Below are 22,223 nucleotides of genomic sequence, written 5' to 3' on the forward strand. Positions count from 1 at the left end.
AACATCCAATAATTAACTTGATTTCACCTTGACCTGTTATACGCGACCAGATAACTTCATTGTCATACTCAGCTTCGACCTCAATAGAGACTGCAGTGAACACTCCCCCTCCTGTGGCCGCTAATCTGTCTTTCCGGTCTACGTTCCATGACTCGCTAAATATCTTAGAACTTTCCACTTCGGGTTTCAGCCATCTCTCGGTCCCGAGAATAATTTGAGGGCGAGAACTTTCCTGGAGGGCAGTAAATTTGGGAATTTTGTTGCGAGTACTTCGACAGTTTACTGGTAAAATTTTGACATTCGAAGTGTCTTTACCCTGAACGCGGTCTGACTTCCCTCATTGCGTATCGACTGGCCGATGTTCATCACAGTAACGCAAACTACCACCTAACCTAAAAAAAAACCCTTGTGTGCATTTCACAAGTACTCTGCTACCCGAGCAGCTGCTTCCTTTGTGTAGTGCACCCCTGACCTATCAAGGGGAGCCCTACAAACCCCCACCCGATAACACAGGTCTAGAAATCTGCAGCCAAAATCGTCACAGAGTCGACAAAGCCTTTGGCTGAGACCCTCCACTCGGCTCCAAACCAAAAAGGACCCTGATTAAGTATGGAAACAATGCCGTAAACTGCGAACTCTGCTTGCACCCCAAGCGTGAGGCCAGCAGCCTCTACCACTTCCGCCAGCCGCCTGTATGAACTGAGGATGGCCTCAGAATCCGTGCAAGAGGCGTCATTGGTGCCGGAGTGAGCCACAATTTGCAGACGACTGCACCCTGCACGCTCTCATAACCCAATACTGAATTATTTATGTATAGACTCCATTAATTTCTTCAGACATTTCGTGAAACTTAGAATAACCATTACTTTCACTAATTACTGGTATCTAATTCCACCGAGATCTAGGCCGAGTGTTCTAAACTGTCTGACTCACACGTATTGCACACGGACGGAAAAACATCACAACACCAAAAAATAATTAATGTAGAGCAATGAAATTTCTGGAATACATTCGTCTAGGTAATATGTTTAAGTGATTAACACTACAAGATCACAGGTTAGTGTAAGCGAGAGCTACGCCATTGCAAATGTCGAATGTTGGTACATTAATAACCACAGTAACCGCCAAAATGTTGAATGCATGTATGCAGACGTGCACGTATTGTGTTGTATATATACCAGATGTCAGTTTGTAGAATGGAGTTTCATGCCTGTTGCACTTTTTCGGCCAATACAGGGACGCTTAATGCTCGTTGTGGATGACGCTGGAATTGTCGTCCGATGATGTCCCATATATGCTCTATTTGAGACAGATATGATGATCGACCAGACCGAGGCAACATGTGGACACTCTGGACAGCATGTTGAACCGCAACAGCGGTATGGCTCAAATGGTTCAAGTGGCTCTGAGCACTATGGGACTTAACATCTACGGTCATCAGTCCCCTAGAACTTAGAACTACTTAAACCTAACTAACCTAAGGACATCACACAACACCCAGTCATCACGAAGCAGAGAAAATCCCTAACCCCGCCGGGAATCGAACCCGGGAACCCGGGCGTGGGAAGCGAGAACGCTACCGCGCCACCACGAGCTGCGGACAGTGGTATGTGTGCGAGCATTATCCAGTTGGAAAACGCCCAATGGAATGCTCGTCATGAACGGTAGCGCAATCACCAGATTAACATACAATTTTGAAGTCAAGATGCATGGGATAACGACGAGAGTGGTGCTGCTGTCATATGCAGGTCCACTGCGTCTAGCACGCAGAAAGGTTGGTTGCAGGCTGTCAACTGGTCTCCTTCTGACCAACACACAGCCATCACTACCACCGAGGCAGAACCAGCTATCATCAGAAAACACAACAGACCTCTACCCAGACCTCCGATGAATTCTCGCATGACACCACTGAAGTCGCAAACGGGCCTCTGGCTCGGAGCTATCCTTGAAGTAACCGATTTGTAACAGCTTTTCTTGCCACTGTTGTGCCAAATGCCGCTCAGATTGCTGCTTCAGGTGCAGTACGACGCATGTGAACCATACGCCATACGCGATCGATTGTCTTCACTCTCGGTACTTCCACGCGGCCGTGTGGAGCCCGGTCGTCTTGCGACCGTACATTCCCGTGACCACCGCTGCGGCTACATCGCGGAAGGAACATCCAGCTCCTCGTAGCCCTATTACACGACCTCGTTCAAACTCAGTGATGTCTTGTCGCCTTAAAGGCATTCTTGACTAACATCAACTCATCACGTCCAATATCAAAGGAAACCGACACTTAGGGTCGTTAGAGCGTATATTTAAAGCCAGCCTGATTTGCATCCTCATAGTGGCGCTACTAGCGCCACATTGATGCTACTAACGTGAAATAGACATCATCTTTCACATGTAGCAACACGCCTACCAATTTCCGTTTATGTCGCGTAACTCCTTCTTTGTGCTGCGGTTTTTATTTTTTTCGTCAGTGCATATTTCGTACGTAAGGAGAGGTATAGAGGACTCCGGTAACTAAGAAACCGATGAAGATAATCCAACGTGTGAAACTCACGTTGCATATCGGATCGAATTCACCTAAACTGAGCACAAGGAGGGCTGAAATGTTCAAACAATCAGATGTTACATACATATTTCCCGCAAGCCTTCATGGATAACCCGAGTTGCATTGAGTTTTTATAATTGTGGCATGCTGAATTGCAACACGGTAACAGAGATTCGGTAATACTAATAACTAGACGAGTTCTCGTTTTATTTTAAATGGAAACTTTCTCTAAATCTGAGAGTTGCTTATAGGTTAGAGAACATTCTAAAATGGTATCCTGAGAAGTTAAAAATCTCAGTAAGCTTATACCCAAAAAGAGTAGCCTTTCAAACGCATGAAAATGCTTAACGAAAGCAACAATAAGCTATCCAGATCTTTTTCTGGCAACGAGGCTGTACGCAGCAATTTTACGGGTTCCAAACTACCTTTAACTCACAGCTGTCTATGCATCCGACAGGTTCTGATAGTGCTAAACCATTTTCTTTTTTAAAAAGTTTCACTTCCCGTGAGTTCATTAGACAGAACATTCTAATGGTTTCTGCTAAGATTTCTGTGTATCTTCGCTCATCTTGTGCAAGCAATCGACAAGGCAATCGCTTTGGTTCGAGATATAATTTTCACGTTTCGCCTCCCTCATTCCCTTCATTGATCGAAATCGTTTACTGTTACAGAGTGGTCAAAATAAAACTGGCCAGAAAACTGTTTTCGCCGGCCGGAGTGGCCGAGCGGTTAAAGGCGCTACAGTCTGGAACCGCACGACCACTACGGTCGCAGGTTCGAATCCTGCCTCGGGCATGGCTGTGTGTGATGTCCTTAGGTTAGTTAGGTTTAAGTAGTTCTAAGTTCTAGGGGACTTATGACCACAGCAGTTGAGTCCCATAGTGCTCAGAGCCATTTTTGAAAACTGTTTTCAAATATGGTTTAAATGGCTCTGAGCACTATGGGACTTAACATCTGAGGTCATCAGTCCCCTAGAACTTAGAACTACTTAAACCTAACTAACCTAAGTACATCACACACATCCATGCCCGAGGCAGGATTCGAACCTGCGACTGTAGCAGCAGCGCGGATCCTGACTGAAGCGCCTAGAACCGCTCGATCACACCGGCCGGCAACTGTTTTCGGCAGTTGATGATAACGATTTGAAAACTCGTGAACAGCGTCAGGGGTAACCATTTCCGGCATCTTTTTTAAAGAACAGTTATCCTGTTTATTAACAGGGTTATTCTATTTCATGTGAGACTTTTTTGCAATTTCCAGACAATTTCCACATCACCCACTCTGTATAATGTACTCCACAAGCCACAATGTACGTGCTGGACCACTATCATTCCCCCATTTTTGAGTTTGTGTCACTACTGGGAAAAATCTTAGAATTTTTATTTGACAGAAAAGAGAAATTACCGCACAAGCGCTCTCAGTACGCTTCCAACACTTGTAGAAACCACGTAGATTGTGCACTCATTAACAAGTTGTAGGATAATAGAGCGTTATTAATTTATGTTTATTTATACTTGTCTATACAAAAAGTAAAGCATCTAGCAACGGACCTCTAAATTTTGGATACTTTCATTCCCCGGCAGAAATGCGTGGAATATGAGGGTAGTATTTCTTCACATTAAAGAATTATTAGACGCAGCCGGATAGCCGCACGCGTTAGCACGTCGATTCCGGGATTCGGGGACAGGCTGACACCGGATCGAATCCACTCGGAGGATTAACGACGAGGGCCTGCCTGAATGCGCTTTTTAAGCGGTTTCCCACATCCGACTAGGCAAATGCTGGGCTGGTAACCATGTCCCGTCTCAGGTATACGATTCGCAAACACTTTGAAAACGTTCTCATACTTTCACATGGGATAACACTAGACTTAGACAGAGAGGGGGTACACAAATTCCTTCCCGTGTCGGAGGAACTGGTGGCGACAGGAAGGGCCTCTACCACTAATATTGCCAAATCTAGACTATCATGCCGATCCCGAGGAGATATGGGATAAGGCCAGGAAAAGTAGGATTAACGAATATTCTTAACCCTCGAGCGGGCGCGCTTGCGTATAAAGTGAGCCAACCGCAAATAGCATTGTCATGCACAGTTCCATTGTTGTTTTACAATAGCAAGTCCCTACCTATTCCTGCATTATTGTTTCAACTGGCACAGTGAGAAGTTGTGTTGTCATAGGTTCACGTGAGCTACAGTAATTTAAAATAAACTGCGAGTGTGTCATCTTAGTGTACAAAGTACGTCACGCGCCCGGTCATGTAAGCAATTTTTCCTTCGCTTTCATTTCTTCCCTTTTCAATCTAATCAAAAGATGACACGTAACAACCGGGTATATCACTGTGCATGGCGAGGCCAAAGCTGACAGACAACGAGCTTGATCGATTACTCAACGAGGATCCAAAGTTAAACTCTACCAGACAACGAAAACGATGACGACTCTGAAGGAGAAAAGGAATTATCACACGAAGTGACCACGATGCAGATTCTAGTCAAGTCCACGATTCAGATGATGACTGTGAAGAGCCACTCTCCACTGGTGGTATTTTTGTTGGGAAGGACAAAACGAGTAAATGGAATAAAATATGTCCTAATGTGACTTCGAAAACAAAAAGAAAGAATATTGTGAAAATATTCCCTGGGCCTACACGTGCTGCCAGAGGGCTCACAAGTGAAACAGAGGCTTTACGGATAATACTTAGCCTGAAAATGATTGGCGAAATACACGAACATATACATTCAATCTAAGAAAGAATGTGTACAATATTCCAGAGAAAGGGACGCTAAGAAAACTACAAGGTGTGATATAATGGCATTGTCGGGATTGCTGTATCTCATCGGGACTAAGAAAGCAATCCACACAAATTGAACTGTGGATAGCAGATGGTACTGGTATGGAGATTACGAAGGCTGTGATGAGCTACAAAAGATTTCTGTACCTTTTACGATGTATCCGTTTTGACGACAAGAGTACACGGCAGGTAAGGAAAGTAACTGACTAACTTGCTGCGATACGGCAAATATTGGATGTCTTTGTGGTGAACTGCGAGAACGCTTATAATGTAGGACAATTTGTGACAATAGACGAAAAATTGCAAGCTCTCGGGGGTCGATGTTATTATGTTTAGTTTATCCCGAACAAACCAGCGAAGTATAGGATAAAGATTTTTTTTTAGCAGATGCTAAAACATTCTTCACTAGTAATATTGAAGTATATTGTGCAAAACAACCTAAAGGGCCATACCATGTTTCTAATTCTTCCTGTGATATTGTAAGAAGGCTAGTTACTCACACTGAAGGCTCAGAAAGAAACGTTACAATGGATAATTGATACACTAGCTGTTCCTTAGGCAACTTCCTTTTGAAAAAGCGACTAACATGCATCTGCACGTTGAGAAAAAAACAAACGCGAGATCCCACAAAAATTTTACCTGGGAAATGTAGGGCTATCCACTCCTCTTTATTTGGTTTTCAGAATGATATGACGCTAGTTTCTTATGTGTCGAAACAAAACAATGTAGTTATATTACTTTCAACTATGCCCAATTTTGGAAGCATTGAAGAAAGTTACAGGTAAACCAGAAATAGTTTTGGATTACAATACAACAAAGGGAGAAGTCGACACAATCGATCAGATGGGAGGTGCGTATTCCGTTTCACGGGTGACAAGAAGATGGCCATTGGTTGTATTCTATGCTGTAATGGATACAACAGGAATCAATGCTCAAATATTTTTTCATGCAAATGAAACAAATCCAGAAAAGAAGAATTTTCTTGAAAGATTTAGCACTGTCTCTTATGAAGCCTCAACTAGTGGAAAGAGCTAATATTCTGTCACTTCCTGCCGACATTGCAACTTTCCTCGTGAAATACAAAGATCAACGTGTTGAAAGAACTGAGGAGCGTACCACCAAGAAAAGAGCTCGGTGTGTGAAATGTGGACGAGCAACACATCTACTACCAGAAGGTAGTTTGTCTGAAAATGACATTAAAAACAATGCATACATGTGAGAAGTGTAATGAATTTCCCGAAAATGCGCAAGACAATTAACTGTGTAGATGGAAAGAACTTCGGGGTAACTGATATTTCTTCAATAAACAAAGCCTTTGTCCTTTTATATTGCAACGAATGGGTGTTTTTGTTCAGTATGTGCTTAAAAAAGTGTTGGAATAGATTGATATGTCAGCTGCGGAACACAGAATAATTTGAAAGTTTCGTATTTGTTTAATCAAATAGTAAATTGTTGTTGTTTGTTGTTGTCTTCAGTCCTGAGACTGGTTTGATGCAGCTCTCCATGCTACTCTATCCTGTGCAAACTTCTTCATCTCCCAGGACTCACTGCAACCTACATCCTTCTGAATCTGCCTAGTGTATTGATCTCTTCGTCTCCCTCTACGATTTTTACCCTCCACGCTGCCCTCCAATGCTATATTTGTGATCCCTCGATGCCTCAGAACATGTCCTACCAACCGCTCCCTTCTTCTTGTCAAGTTGTGGCACAAACTCCTCTTCTCCCCAATTCTATTCAATACCTCCTCATTAGTTATGTGATCTACCCATCTAATCTTCAGCATTCTTCTGTAGCACCACATTTCGAAAGCTTCAATTCTATTATTGTCCAAACTATTTATCGTCCATGTTCCACTTCCATACATGGCTACACTCCATACAAATACTTTCAGAAACGACTTCCTGACACTTAAATCTATACTCGATGTTAACAAATTTCTCTTCTTCAGAAACGCTTTCCTTGCCATTGCCAGTCTACATTTTATATCCTCTCTACTTCGACCATCATCAGTTATTTTCCAGAATGAGATTTTCACTCTGCAGCGGAGTGTGCGCTGATATGAAACTTCCTGGCAGATTAAAACTGTGTGCCCGACCGAGACTCGAACTCTGCCAGGAAGTTTCATATCAGCGCACACTCCGCTGCAGAGTGAAAATCTCATTCTGGAAACATCCCCCAGGCTGTGGCTAAGCCATGTCTCCGCAATATCCTTTCTTTCCGGAGTGCTAGTTCTGCAAGTTTCGCAGGAGAGCTTCTGTAAAGTTTGGAAGGTAGGAGACGAGGTACTGGCAGAAGTAAAGCTGTGAGTACCGGGCGTAAGTCGTGCTTCGGTAGCTCAGTTGGTAGAGCACTTGCTCGCGAAAGGCAAAGGCCCCGAGTTCGAGTCTCGGTCGGGCACACAGTTTTAATCTGCCAGGAAGTTTCATGAGTTATTTTGCTCCCCAAATAGCAAAACTCCTTTACTACTTTAAGTGTCTCATTTCCTAATCTAATTCCCTCAGCATCACCCGACTTAATTCGACTACATTCCATTATCCTCGTTTTGCTTTTGTTGATGTTCATCTTATATCCTCCTTTCAAGACACTGTCCATTCCGTTCAACTGCTCTTCCAAGTCCTTTACTGTCTCTGACAGAATTACAATGTCATCGGCGAACCTCAACGTTTTTATTTCTTCTCCATGGACTTTAATACTTACTCCGAATTTTCCTTTTGTTTCCTTTACTGCTTGCTCAATATACAGATTGAATAACATCGGGGACAGGCTACAACCCTGTCTCACTCCCTTCCCAACCGCTGCTTCCCTTTCATGCCCCTCGACTCTTATAACTGCCATCTGGTTTCTGTACAAATTGTAAATAGCCTTTCGCTCCCTGTATTTTACCCCTGCCATCTTTAAAATTTGAAAGAGAGTATTCCAGTCAACATTGTCAAAAGCTTTCTCAAAGTCCACAAATACTAGAAATGTAGGTTTGGCAAAAAAGAAACTTAGTAGGTCTATCAGCGAAAATTATGAAGAAAGAAACGTGTTTAACTGAGACGAGACTGCTCTTTTCTTCAAAGGTCTATCAAAAAAGACACCGCTCTTAAAAGATGAAAAGTGTTAGGGAAGAAAAATTTCGAATGTGCGCCAGTGTGATAGATGAATAGGATAAGTCGCTATAGGCAAGGATACTAGAGCTACATGCTTTAAGGGGATTGAACATGAGGTGCTATTTAAACCGTCGTTCCTGGATGACAAGGGCGCTAATGACTGAAGGGTTGTTGGCATTCGATCGAAAAATGAGAAGCCAAAATAGCAAAGCGGTCTTGTTTTTCGACAGTGCAATTTCACTCTGTTGTTGTTGTTGTGGTCTTCAGTCCTGAGACTGGTTTGATGCAGTTCTCCATGCTACTCTATCCTGTGCAAGCTTCTTCAACTCCCAGTACCTACTGCAACCTACATCCTTCCGAATCTGCCTAGTGTATTGATCTCTTCGTCTCCCTCTACGATTCTTACCCTCCACGCTGCCCTCCAATGCTAAATTTGTGATCCCTCGATGCCTCAGAACATGTCCTACCAACCGCTCCCTTCTTCTTGTCAAGTTGTGGCACAAACTCTATCCTGTGCAAGCTTCTTCAACTCCCAGTACCTACTGCAACCTACATCCTTCCGAATCTGCCTAGTGTATTGATCTCTTCGTCTCCCTCTACGATTCTTACCCTCCACGCTGCCCTCCAATGCTAAATTTGTGATCCCGTGATGCCTCAAATGAGAAGCCAAAATAGCAAAGCGGTCTTGTTTTTCGACAGTGCAATTTCACTCTGTTGTTGTTGTTGTTGTGGTCTTCAGTCCTGAGACTGGTTTGATGCAGTTCTCCATGCTACTCTATCCTGTGCAAGCTTCTTCAACTCCCAGTACCTACTGCAACCTACATCCTTCCGAATCTGCCTAGTGTATTGATCTCTTCGTCTCCCTCTACGATTCTTACCCTCCACGCTGCCCTCCAATGCTAAATTTGTGATCCCTTGATGCCTCAAAACATGTCCTACCAACCGATCCCTTCTTCTAGTCAAGTTGTGCCACAAACTTCTCTTCTCCCCAATCCTATTCAATACCTCCTCATTAGTTACGTGATCTACCCACATTATCTTCAGCATTCTTCTGTAACACCACATTTCGAAAGCTTCTATTCTCTTCTTGTCCAAACTGGTTATCGTCCATGTTTCACTTCCATACATGGCTACACTCCATACAAATACTTTCAGAAACGACTTCCTGACACTTAAATCTATACTCGATGTTAACAAATTTCTCTTCTTCAGAAACGATTTCCTTGCCATTGCCAGTCTACATTTTATATCCTCTCTACTTCGACCATCATCAGTTATTTTACTCCCTAAATAGCAAAACTCCTTTACTACTTTGAGTGTCTCATTTCCTAATCTAATTCCCTCAGCATCACCCAATTTAATTTGACTACATTCCATTATCCTCGTTTTGCTTTTGTTGATGTTCATCTTATATCCTCCTTTCAAGACACTGTCCATTCCGTTCAACTGCTCTTCCAAGTCCTTTGCTGTCTCTGACAGAATTACAATGTCATCGGCAAACCTCAAAGTTTTTACTTCTTCTCCATGAATTTTAATACCTACTCCGAATTTTTCTTTTGTTTCCTTTACTGCTTGCTCAATATACAGATTGAATAACATCGGGGAGAGGCTACAACCCTGTCTCACTCCTTTCCCAACCACTGCTTCCCTTTCATGCCCCTCGACTCTTATAACTGCCATCTGGTTTCTGTACAAATTGTAAATAGCCTTTCGCTCCCTGTATTTTACCCCTGCCACCTTCAGAATTTGAAAGAGAGTATTCCAGAGGAATGTGAAACTTGGCTATTTGCCGCTGGACACTTCTTCACTCGACCAGCCGCTGGAGTTTTTATGTTTTGTAGGGGAAAAAAAGCTGAAACGTATTTTGTCTCGAATGGACAATCTTGAAACTGTAGACGAACAAGCGAAATGTAAGTGTGTTGGACGCAACTCTGAGGACATCATCTGCCTTTACCCAAGTCTCTTACATTAAAGTCAGCAGCTACACCAGAGACGCTGGATTTATTAGATATAATGGTCTAGCTCCAGACATCAATGACAGTGCTCCGGAACATGTCAACGAATGTGATTTCTTGATTTACTACGAGTGACAGATGGATCTGAGGATTATGTCCCAGCAGGCTCCTCTTTCCCACTGAGCACTCTGGGCATGTGGCCAGGGTCCCGTGATCGGTTGCTGCCAGATCGCCAAATTATAGCCGATATTTATTACCAAAAAACAAATTTATTTCGAAAAATCGAATGATAGTGACTGAGTGCAATGCCTACTTGATTATTACACTACTGGCCACTTAAATTTGCTTACACCAAGAAGAAATACAGATGATAAACAGGTATTCATTGGACAAATATATTATACTAGAACTGACATGTGATTACATTTTCACGCAATTTGGGTGTATATTCCTGAGAAATCAGTACACAGAACAACCACCTCTGGCTGCAATAACTGCCTTCATACGCCCGGGGATTGAGTCAAACAGAGCGTGGATGGCATGTACGGGTACAGCTACCCATGCGGCTTCAACACGATACCACAGTTCATCAAGAGTAGTGAATGGCGTATTGTGACGAGCCAGTTGCACGGCCACGATTGACCAGAAGTTTTCAGTTGGTGAGAGAACTGGAGAATGTGCTGGATAGGGCAGCAGTCGAACATTTTCTGCATCCAGAAAGGCCCGTACAGGACCTGCAACAAGCGGTCGTGCATTATCCTGCTGAAATGTAGGGTTTCGCAGGGATCGAATGAAGGGTAGAGCCACGGGTCTTAATACGACTGAAATATAACGTCCACTGTTCAAAGTGCCGTCAATGCGAACAAGAGGTGACCAAGACGTGTAACCAATGGCACCCCATACCATGACGCCGGGTGATACGCCAGTATGGCGATTACTAATACACGCTTCCAATGAGCGTTCACCGCGATTTCGCCTAACACGGATGCGACCATCATGATGCTGTAAACAGAACCTGGATTCATCCGTAAAAATGACGTTTTGCCGTTTGTGCACACAGGTTCGTCGTTGAGTACAGCATCGCAGGTGCCCTGTCTGTGATGCAGTGTCAAGGGTAACCGCAGCCATGGTCTCCGAGCTGATAGTCCATGCTGCTGCAAACGTCGTCGAACTGTTCGTGCAGATGGTTGTTGTCTTGCATACGTCCCCATCTGTTGACTCTTGGATCGAGACGTGGCAGCACGATCCGTTACAGCCATGCGGATAAGATGCCTGTCAGCTCGACTGCTAGTGATACGAAGCCGTTGGGATCCAGCACGGCGTTCCGTATTACCCTCCTGAACCCACCGATTCCATATTCTGCTAACAGTCCAATGTCGTGATACGATAAACCGCAATCGCGATAGGCTACAATCCGACCTTTATCAAAGTCTGAAACGTGATGGTACGCATTTCTCCTCCTTACACGAGGCATCACAACAACGTTTCACCAGGCAACGCCGGTCAACTGCTGTTTGTGTATGAGAAATCGGTTGGAAACTTTCCTCATGTCAACACGTTGTAGGTGTCGCCACCAGCGCCAACCTTGTGTGAATGCTCTGTAAAGCTAATCATTTGCATACCACAGCATCTTCTTCCTGTCGGTTAAATTTCGCGTCTGTAGCACGTCATCTTCGTGGTGTAGCAATTTTAATGGCCAGTAATGTAGCTTTGCGAAGTACACAGTTCTGCACGGAACGAATAGCGACGTAAAATTAAACGTGACCGACCGACTAAAATTAACCGACTCGACGATCGGGAATTCCCCTGTAGTTGTCTGCGGTGGTGTGACGTTTGTTTTGTTTTCAGTTGTTACTCACCGTGATCTGAGGTATTCTTTGATTAAATCGTCCTTTGCCTGTTTAGTTTTTTTGTTAGCGACTGTATTCGACGTAAAAATAAATACTGAATTATAACATAAAATATCGAAACGGTCAAATCCTAGCGGAACTGCAAAAAAGCAGCACAACAGAAGGAAGTAATTGAAAAGTTACCAAAATTTACAGCATATTTTATTACTACTACCGGAGCAACTTCTGCAAGTAGCAATCAAATAATAAATCTTTCCCATAAAGAGTCGTGTCGATCACAAATTGCGGGAATTTCTGAATTTTCGAATGTTCATGTTCTATACCAGTTTCAGATTTCTACCAATTTAGGGAAAGAGATTGAATCAAAAAGCGGCCGTTCCTGTGACGAAAATGCAAAAGCTTCGGTGGCTACACCGACACCGACAACTGTGTCAATTGGACCCAGAAGAAATATCACACGATCCCGCTGATTATTTTCATGAAAATTTTGTAAAAAGAGATCGTGAAATTTTGATTCGAAAGGGAGCTACACATATTAAAATTAAAATTCTGATTTTTCCAAGGCATCCAGAACCTACAAAGATGGTAATAAATCAGTAACTAGGTATTTCAACAAAGCATTATTTATTCGCAAATTAAAGAATAATTAAAGCGTCGAGAGAAAATGGTTGCTGTACTCGCCTTCCAAAAACTCTGTATTTGGTGTTTCATGCTGCTTATTTAACCCTTCTGATGTAAATCTATGCTCTCCGAGTGGATGTAATGATTAGAAGCACATTAATCACATAATTTTAACACATGAAAATAGCCCACCACATAGGCAGTCCTTGATGATTTATCTGGCACGAAGTACAGCAGATGGTAGAATAGGTGAAGACTATCTCAACATCAAGAAGAAGTTAATTACTGGAGAAATGTACTTCAACAGATTGTAGCTGTTGTAAAATTTTTGGCATCAATAGAGCTCCCATTTCGCTGTGACAATGAAATCCTAGGATCTCCCAACAATGGAAATTATTTGTGATGTACGGAATTATTGAGTGAACTCGATCCGTTTCTTGCATATCACTTACAAAAATTTGAGAATCCTGGAAAAGGAAACACTTCTTATTAATCAGCAAATATCTGTAATGAGTTTATTTACGTAATGGAAAGACAGGTCGTAAAAAAATTATAAATGAAGTTAAATTAGCAAACTATTTTTCCGTTAGCGTTGACAGTACGCCCGATCTGTCTCCTGTTGACCAACTAACTTTTCTAATTTGATATGTGATAGACCGTGTTCCTGTTGAAAGGTACCTGAGATTTATACCTATTAAATACCATAAATTTAAGTATTTAGTGGAGACCATCTTGAATTTTTTAGAGAATCATGATATTCCCATAAAAGATTGCAGAGAACAAAGTTACGACAATGATTCAAATATCTCGGGGAAGTATACTGGTTTACAAGCAAGAATCAAGGAGAAATGTGAATTTGCCAAATTTGTACCATGTGCGGGACATTCACTAAACTTGGTAGGTGTCCAAACTGCTGGGTGTGTATCAGAGGCAACAAAGTTTTTTAAAATGGTTCAGAAAGCGTACAACTTTTTGTCTAGCTCTACCCACCGATGGAATATATTGACAGAATATTTAGGTTAAAAAAAAGTTGTTAAAACTCTTTCACAAACCAGATGGGCAGCCCAAGCTGATGCAGTATGCGCCTTGCGTGAAGGTCCTAAACAAATTATAGAAAATTTGATGTCCATCGCAGAAGATAAAGAACAGGCAAGAGGAACTAGAGATGAAGCCCTTAGTCTGTCCAGAAAAATGGGAAAGCTAGAATTTATTATACTAACGGAAATTTAGAACTCCATGTTGGAAGTAATTTGTTCTCCTCACTTGATGATTTTATCATGAACCTCAGGGATAAATCTGATGAATTCGAATTGTCCTCCTAGGAAAGAAACCGGGAATCTGATTACAAGGACCTGCCTCAAAGAACAAAACGTAGAAGTTCACGCCAGAGTTTTTTTTTTTTTTTGATGGCCCTGCACCGTCAGTCCAACTGAATGGAAAAGAGAAATTCAAAGTATAAATCTTTCTTTCCATATTGATACCCTGAGCGTTCGTCTAAAACAGAGGTTACGTTCGTATGAGAACATTACTTAACGTTTTGGTTTATTTTTTCGCCTGAAAACTCTGAATTCCGAAGAGCTGAGACAAAGTTATAAAGAATTTGCTGAAATTCATTTTTAAGACGTTAACAAGCAAGAGCTGATAACGGAATGTCTGCATTTAATAGAATACTTGAAAACTGTTTACAGTAAAAATGGGGGATCTAATAGTATATTGGAAATATATCAACTTTTGAAAGAAAACAAAATTGAAGACACATTTCAGACTGCAGAAATCGCATTGAGAATCTTTTGAAGGATGATAGTAACCAACTGCAGAACAGAACGCTCGTTCTCCAAATTGAAAAGAATAAAAAATGGATTAAGAAGTACAATGCTTGAAGAAAGATTAACCAGTTTATCGCAGATGTCCATAGAATGTGATCTGCTCAAAACTATAGATTTTGAAGAAGTGATTAACGATTGTTTCCATCTCAAATCTAGAAGGGTAGGCTACCTCTTCACTCAACATAGGTTTTTAAGCACTAACCTGTGAATGCTAAAAGATTTACTTTTGTCGATTATATTATCTATTCATTTAATATGACTTTAAAGAAATGAAAATATCTAGAACCTCGCTTATGTACTTTTTTTGTCTAGTCTAACAAAATAGTGCTCTGTCAAGGTCGTAGGGGCCCCATTCTAGTAATACGTCCAAGGCCTCCAATAGGTTAAAGACGGTCCCATGTCACAGTCGTCGACGGACTGTTCACTGTACAGAGATGATGTGTCAACACATATGAGTGAATTCGATCATCTTCGGACAAAGTGATCATGGTAATGACAAAAGCGCTAAATAGGAGTACCTTCGCTTAAAAGTAAAATAGCTACTGAAGAGGTGAGGAAGCTATAGCATTACTTTTTAAGAAAGACAGATGAAAATCGATCAGTTTAGCGTCTGAACTTGAAACACACATTGAAAAGACAATTATAAAAAACTTCAAGATTCAGAAAAAAGATAGGTGATTACTTTGAACAGTCGGGGTCTGGTCACTTAAAAATTAGAACCTTCTGAAATTGATACTGCATTTTTAATATAGCAATTTAAAAAAAAAAACCTTGCTGCATGCAATGAACATTCTTTTTTTGAACTATGTGTTTAAGGATACTTTCGGATATTCGAAAGCATTCACCAAATGTGTTTGGTTCCCTGAATGTTGAAAAAAAAAAAAACCGCTGCATTAAAATAAAATAATGTTCGGAAGGTACTGCAGCATGTCGATCCTGTTGTGTAACATCCAACAGATTTTTTTCTGGTTAAAGGACACTTCTTATAATGGAGATGATGGTGGTGGTGGTTGGTGTTTAACGTCCGGTCGACAACGAGGTCATTAAAGACGGAGCGCAAGCTCGGGTTAGGGAAGGATTGGGAAGGAAATCGGCCGTGCCCTTTCAAAGGAACCATCCCGGCGTTTGCCTGAAACGATTTAGGGAAATCACGGAAAACCTAAATCAGGATGGCTGGAGACGGGATTGAACCGTCGTCCCCCCGAATGCGAGTCCAGTGTGCTAACCACTGCGCCACCTCGCTCGGTGTAATGGAGATGAATTTTTGTCACCCGTTATTGGGACATTTTACTGAATTTGTAAATCAGACCTCTGTACGTTCGGTCAGTTATTTCTTTCACGGGGTTTCTTCAGAAACGGCAATAAAAACTGAAGATGTGTACTTAACGCCGAGAGATATTTGCGAGACCTTATCAACAACTGAAGTGTTTTGCCAATGTTAGATGAGAATGAAGTGCTATTAAGCAGGTACTGTTCGAAATAACAGTGGGCTGCTGGGATTTCTCCCACTACACGAGATATCCTTGTTTCTTGGTTTCAAGTAACTGGAAGGAAGGTCGACGTCAGCAGTTAATATTTAAACTACAGGATGGCAATGTGTTCAGTCATTCGTTCGCCGTTGGCGCCGCGTTTGATCCCGAAGAATTTCGGACAGCTGATCGGCAGGGCCGACAACTTTGACGTAGTGCAGTGAGTGGGCTGAATACACTACAATTATTTACGAAAACTGAGATAGATTACTTCCTGTAGAACTTTGAAAGATGAATTATTGCTAGACATTTCATTGTTCTAAACGCGGAGAGTAGAAACATATTTTAAAGATTGCTTAATATTTTACGGAGTCAATAAGGTTTTCATTGTGGGCCGACTTGTACAAGTGTGTTGTCTGCAAAATGAGAAGTAAGCCCATATTCTTGCGTTGTGTTTACGAAGCGTCTGTGCTTGAATCCTTGAAATTTAATTTATGAAGAACCGATGCTCCGACACGACAGCTTCGTCGGGCTAATTTTAACACATGGATGCCAGGGTGAATCTGGTACATAACGCTTGTAATTTTGTGTATATATAATAATGAGAAATGTGCATGAAACGAGCGAGGCAGATACAGTCCATTGACTGTTCTGTGCGAGTATAAAATAGCAGTGCAGAGTTCAGTTATAAAAAAAGGTAGTCGCAGAAAGAACCTTTCCATTCTCGGGTGGTATTAACCAGACAAGCGCTATCACCTCGAGTGACTTACTGTTTCAACAGTTCCTTAAAATCGAAATAAATATACGTACGTGCCTCACATTTGGCTGCATGTATGCCATAGAAATATTAGTTCCACGTACTTGCAAATGTACAGAAACAGTAACAGTCGCAGCATGCTTCATAAGTAGCTTTTTTAACTGCCGGTATCAGACATTCAGTGCGAAGTCGCAATAAACTCCAAAACACAAAATATTATTGAAAATATAGGTGGAAGAATGTAATATACTATAATATAATATCAAGTATCTAGTTCGAGGTATATTTCACCGAGTTGTACACTCATTTCCACAGCCTAGTTTGCATATGTATGCAGTGCTGTAGTAAATAATATTAGTGCTTTAAAAATTTTTAGATTTCAGATTGTTTATATAACTCCTAGTAATTTGGAGCAGCGTTCATTTACAAAAAGTTTATTTCAGGCTGTACGAAAAACAAATTGGGATGGTGTGCTGTAAATATTAGTATTAATAGTGACGCCTTCCACAGAATTACAATATTAGATTGCACAAAATGATAAGTGAAACTATTCGCCGTATTTTCGAATGCAGATTATTGATTTAGTCTTCACACTTCAGTGAAAATGCTTCAGAAATTTGGATAGCTTCAGATCCCTTTTTCAGTAAGATTTTGTAGTAAGAATAATGGACATTGAATAGTACCTCCTGGAACCAGAAGTGTCTGTTTTGTAGCAAAATTAAATTAATGTTTCCATGGCGTACCACACCAACCTGTCTCTCCATAAAAGTTGAACCTGTACATTTATCATTTCATTATTAGCCTACATAAATTTGCATTAGTTGACATTTGTTTCATGTTGATATTTGAGTGGCAGTAGCGTATGAAAAAAGCTGGGATAGTCTCGAGCACTGAATTTATATGTTCTGAATTAGTTACACATTTAGTGCAGTTGTTTCATGCAGGATAATTGTAAACACTGACATACTGCTATTGACAGAATGAACAGCTTAATTGTAGAACATCTTGCATACCCCCGATTTATTTATAAAAATAACTCCTTATTGTAAAGGATACAAGTTGGTAACATTTTGGACTGTGTTAAAATGGCTAACATTTTTTAACCTGCTGATAAGTAGTGTTTTTTTCATCCTTTCAGAGGCTATAGAAAGAACTTCGAATTCAGTGTGATTCCAGATGTTTCATTCTGAGGTACATGTTGTTCTCTATGTTACCCGGACTGATTTTCATTTTTTATTCTTTCACAAGTTGTTACTGTAAAATAGAGCTTCTGTAAAGTTTGGAAGGTAGGAGATGAGGTGCTGGCAGAAGTAAAGCTGTGAGGACGGGTTGTGAGTCATGCTTGGGTAGCTCAGTTGGTAGAGCACTTGCCTGCGAAAGGCAAAGGTCCCGAGTTCGAGTCTCGGTCCGGCACACAATTTTAATCTGCCAGGAAGTTTCAGTATAAAATGCAGTTTTGGCTGTTTTCTGTATTGCCTTAAGGAAAGCAGTATTACATAATTGATTATGATATTTATAAATGGGGCTGCTCTGAAAAAAATACATCGTATTACAGGGTCAAAATTAATGGGATCTGTCTGGCACATATGGGAAAACATACATTTTTTCCTTTAACACGAGGGACAGCTAAAACTAGAGATCCTGTAACCCTCATATGGTGCAATCCACTGCTTGGGTGGCCACATTCTGTATGGAACAAACATATAAATTCAAAAGACAGCCAAACAATACCTACAATTTTGGCAGCATACCCACTTCGCTCTCATATGAAGATGCAGCCAGTCAGTCAGGAAATGAGAATGCTATAACCCAAACCAACACTAAGGAATAAGTCAGTCTATTTCATTTTGGACGAAACTCCATTCACAGCATCGAGGAAGGCCAGGGAGAAGTTCACAAAAGATTACAGGCACATGTGAGTGTTATCCTCCCAGCTAGATAGTATCATTTGCAGATGAAGAAAAGGTTAGTGAGGAAGATGAGCACATGCACACTGTTGAAAATGGTCTGCAAGAATATCCATCAAGTTAGGGCAGTTGTTGTCATTAATGTTGTCTTGTGAGACTCCGTGGAAAGTTAAAACTGTGCTGGACTGGGACTCTAACCTAGAACCTTTGCCTATTGCAGGCAATTGATTGCAAGAGGCAAGGGTTCCAGGTTTGAGTCTTGGTCCTGTACACAGTTTTAATGTAGCAGGAAGTTTCATGCCACTCCACTGCAGAGAGAAAATTCTAAAGTCTTGTCTAGTGTTGATGTAAGGAATCATAGTACTGGTCATAATTGTGCCCAAGGAATTTAGTTCTCAGTATCTGTTACATGTTGTTCTTTCAGGACTATTGTGCTGTTTTTTATTATTTTTTTTCTCTCCACAAGATGCAAAACTTATTAGGTTTTTCACGATGGTTTGAAGATTGCTAAACTAATTCCTACTGGTCATTAGTGAGTCTGACCCAGACACTCAGCTTTTACAGTTTATTTTCCACAATGTAACTGATAACAGGTCATTTTATCTGTTTAATAACTATGAGATAAAGATGAATATTAGATTGGCTTTGACCAGTGTCGTAGAAAACAGGCAACAAACAGTACAAACAATATGGTAACTATAATGCGATATCAGTAGTGTGTTTTTTGGCTAAGCTGCAGATCAGACAGTCACCTTTCAGTCTAACTAGGACTCAGACAAAGCTGCAGGTCACTCTGTCGCCACAACCAGTTTTTTTTTCTCTTTTTTTTAATTTTACTTTCACATTCATTGGCTTCACCAAGTAAGAATGAAAATGTAAATATGCACACCAAAATGTGATGTGACAGCAGCCATTAACATTCTATCTCTGATCAAAGCCAATGACTCGTATCAAATATACCTCTTGACCCTAACTATATATCAGCACGTGTGTTGATTGTCTTTAAAGATTTTCATTTTATGTTGTATTCTGTGTAATGGTTGACTTTCCAAAAATTATTACATATAAGTGAATCAAGCAGAGAGGTACGTTCCTAAAGCTTCAATTTTTTTTTTATCATATCCTTTTGTGAGTGTATGGTAATGAGTGGTGTAGCAATTATTTTCTTTCTTGGAGTTTGATCTTTTGCAATTGTTTGTAGGTCTTTGTATTGACTTGGACACAAAACTATTAAATAATATCCATATTCAAGAAAACTTGTGGATTGCCTCAATATTAAGAGTAAAAAAAAGACAATTTGATTATGTATTGATAGTTTCATTTACACAGTCATTAGTGTTCAGATGTGGAATGTACGTATCTGAATAGCAGTGGTGGTAGGTCTCAAAACTACAGTTATTGTCATTTTGTATTTTTATCAGGAGCACTGGCATTTAAATATCCATCAGGATATACTGATTCAGTCTTTCTGAGGTGTCCCCAAATCTTTTATCAAAATTCTTCTTGAATGCCACATCTAATTTCTTGCTTCATTATTGTCAAACTGAACTACTGCTTCATCTCTGTTAGTAGGTTGTTAAAATTGTGTGCATTTTCTTGTGTTATATAAATTGAAGGTGGTTGGGGAGAAAAGAAAGGAAAGGGAAGGCACTACTGATGTCAGCTACATCGGGACTATATGCAGAATAATCTTGGCATGCTACCCAGACAACCCAAATTCCCGCATAGCGCCACCTGCCCGCGATCCCTGTCTATGTCCTCTATGCTCACTAATTTTAGATTCCCACAGGAGGTTGAACATAATTGTGCATCTGCACTGAAGGTGGTGGATTCATTGTCCGTTGAGACGAATCAATTGTATGAATGTGTGAGGTCTGTTCTTTAGGACATGTCTGAAAGAACAGAAACCATGTACAATCCGCAGCTGTGATACATATTATGTAAATTGAAGGCAGAAGGGGCGAAAGGAAAGAAAAGAGAGTAAACTACTGATGTCAGCTGCATGGGAACTGCATGCAGAATCAGTGGCAACAAGTGAAAATGTGTGCCAGATCATGATTCGAATCTGGGGTCTCCTGCTTATTAGGCAGTTGCATTAACCTCTATGTCACCCAGACACAAAGTTTATTGCAATAGCATGGATCATCTCAGCATGCCACCTGGCTGACCCACATTCCCACCTAGTGCCATAGTTCTACTATGTATGCAGGAGAGCTTCTTTGAAGTTTAAATGGTAGGAGGGAGATACTGGCAGAAGTAAACTTATTTTGAACAAAGGAATGATTTACTACAGAGAGATCAGGTTTCTAGAGAATACCAGTTATCCATGCAAAATGAATGATGTTACCTTTAAAATAGATTTGAGGGAGAATGTGCACCTTATGTTCTTAAAAAAGGATTATGTGCCTAGTTTTGTTTCATTGGTATTGCCATTCAACCTGTAGAAGCTATCTATCAAAATGTGTAAGTGATTTTGCTGCACTCTGTGCATATATTTCTATAATTGACAGATTTTGGTTCCATCAAACCACCTTCAGTTATGAGTATGTCGGCTACAAGAGTAACCCATCAAATTCTATACATAAATTTCCATGTTACATCATAGAACCTAAAAATGATCATAATTATAGAAATATGCAGACTCTAGATGGACAAAAAAAATGGAAATATATTGATAATAATATGGTGTCATAGATACACCGAAACACCCATTTATTTAAAGCACATACTGGAGAAATTTATTATGTAAGAACTTCACTTACATAAGTGTCAAAAAACTTTGTTAAATATCTGTCCATTTCTCACATTTGTATTGATGTTACCATAGAATGTCACAATAGATGCAGATTAGTGTCAGTGATACTGATAACATGGATGTCTGACATTGTAGGTTCTAATCATTGACATATTGTATTCATTACAGTCAAAATACTGTGTGTATTGAATCGTCCTAAGGGACTCGGCATTCATTTTCTGAGTTCAGGCGTATCGATCCCAGGGTTCCTGAGCTGGGAACTGGTAAGCGCCACTAGTCCTCTACCACTATAAGCTCCAGGCATGCTTCAGCAAGCACTGTGTATCCAAGGGAGCAGGGATCTTGGCTTGACCATCAGGATCACAAGGATGGTAAAAACCTCTACAAAAAAAAACCTCAATCTCAGCATGAGCTGTTAGCTGATGAGATGCATGGCTGCTGAGGTGGATCAGTTGTTAGTGGGCAACCTTTGCTGCACTTCAGTTGTGTAAGGCTTACTGAGGCACTTGGGGCTCTGTCTGAAGGGACCCTTATTTCCCTAGCTGCTCATGGGACTGATATGGAACCAGCCATTAGTAGGTAGTAATACCCAAACAAATAAGAGAGCTCATGTAGCCAGTCCTCCTGACTCAGGAGTAAAATCTAAAACTTTTGCATCTTTTA

General features: G+C 40.9%; 1 protein-coding gene across 7 annotated transcripts in view; it reads left to right on the plus strand.

Moving 5' to 3' along the window:
• LOC124722921 (protein Malvolio) overlaps window positions 1–22,223 on the plus strand; it is a 343,226-nt gene that overhangs the window by 210,011 nt on the left and 110,992 nt on the right. For 2 of the 7 annotated variants that reach the window (XR_007006462.1, XM_047248075.1), the window contains exon 1: window positions 16,571–16,707. The exons of 1 other annotated variant lie outside the window; for it this stretch is intronic. Coding sequence is in view for 1 of the 6 variants with exons in the window: in XM_047248075.1 (XP_047104031.1) it covers window positions 16,687–16,707 (21 nt within the window). In the remaining 5 variants the exon portion in view is untranslated. 4 more of the 7 variants (XM_047248080.1, XM_047248077.1, XM_047248078.1 and 1 more) reach the window with 4 other exon arrangements.

This window comes from Schistocerca piceifrons, chromosome X (genome assembly GCF_021461385.2).
Source record: "Schistocerca piceifrons isolate TAMUIC-IGC-003096 chromosome X, iqSchPice1.1, whole genome shotgun sequence".
Lineage (NCBI taxonomy): Eukaryota > Metazoa > Arthropoda > Insecta > Orthoptera > Acrididae > Schistocerca > Schistocerca piceifrons.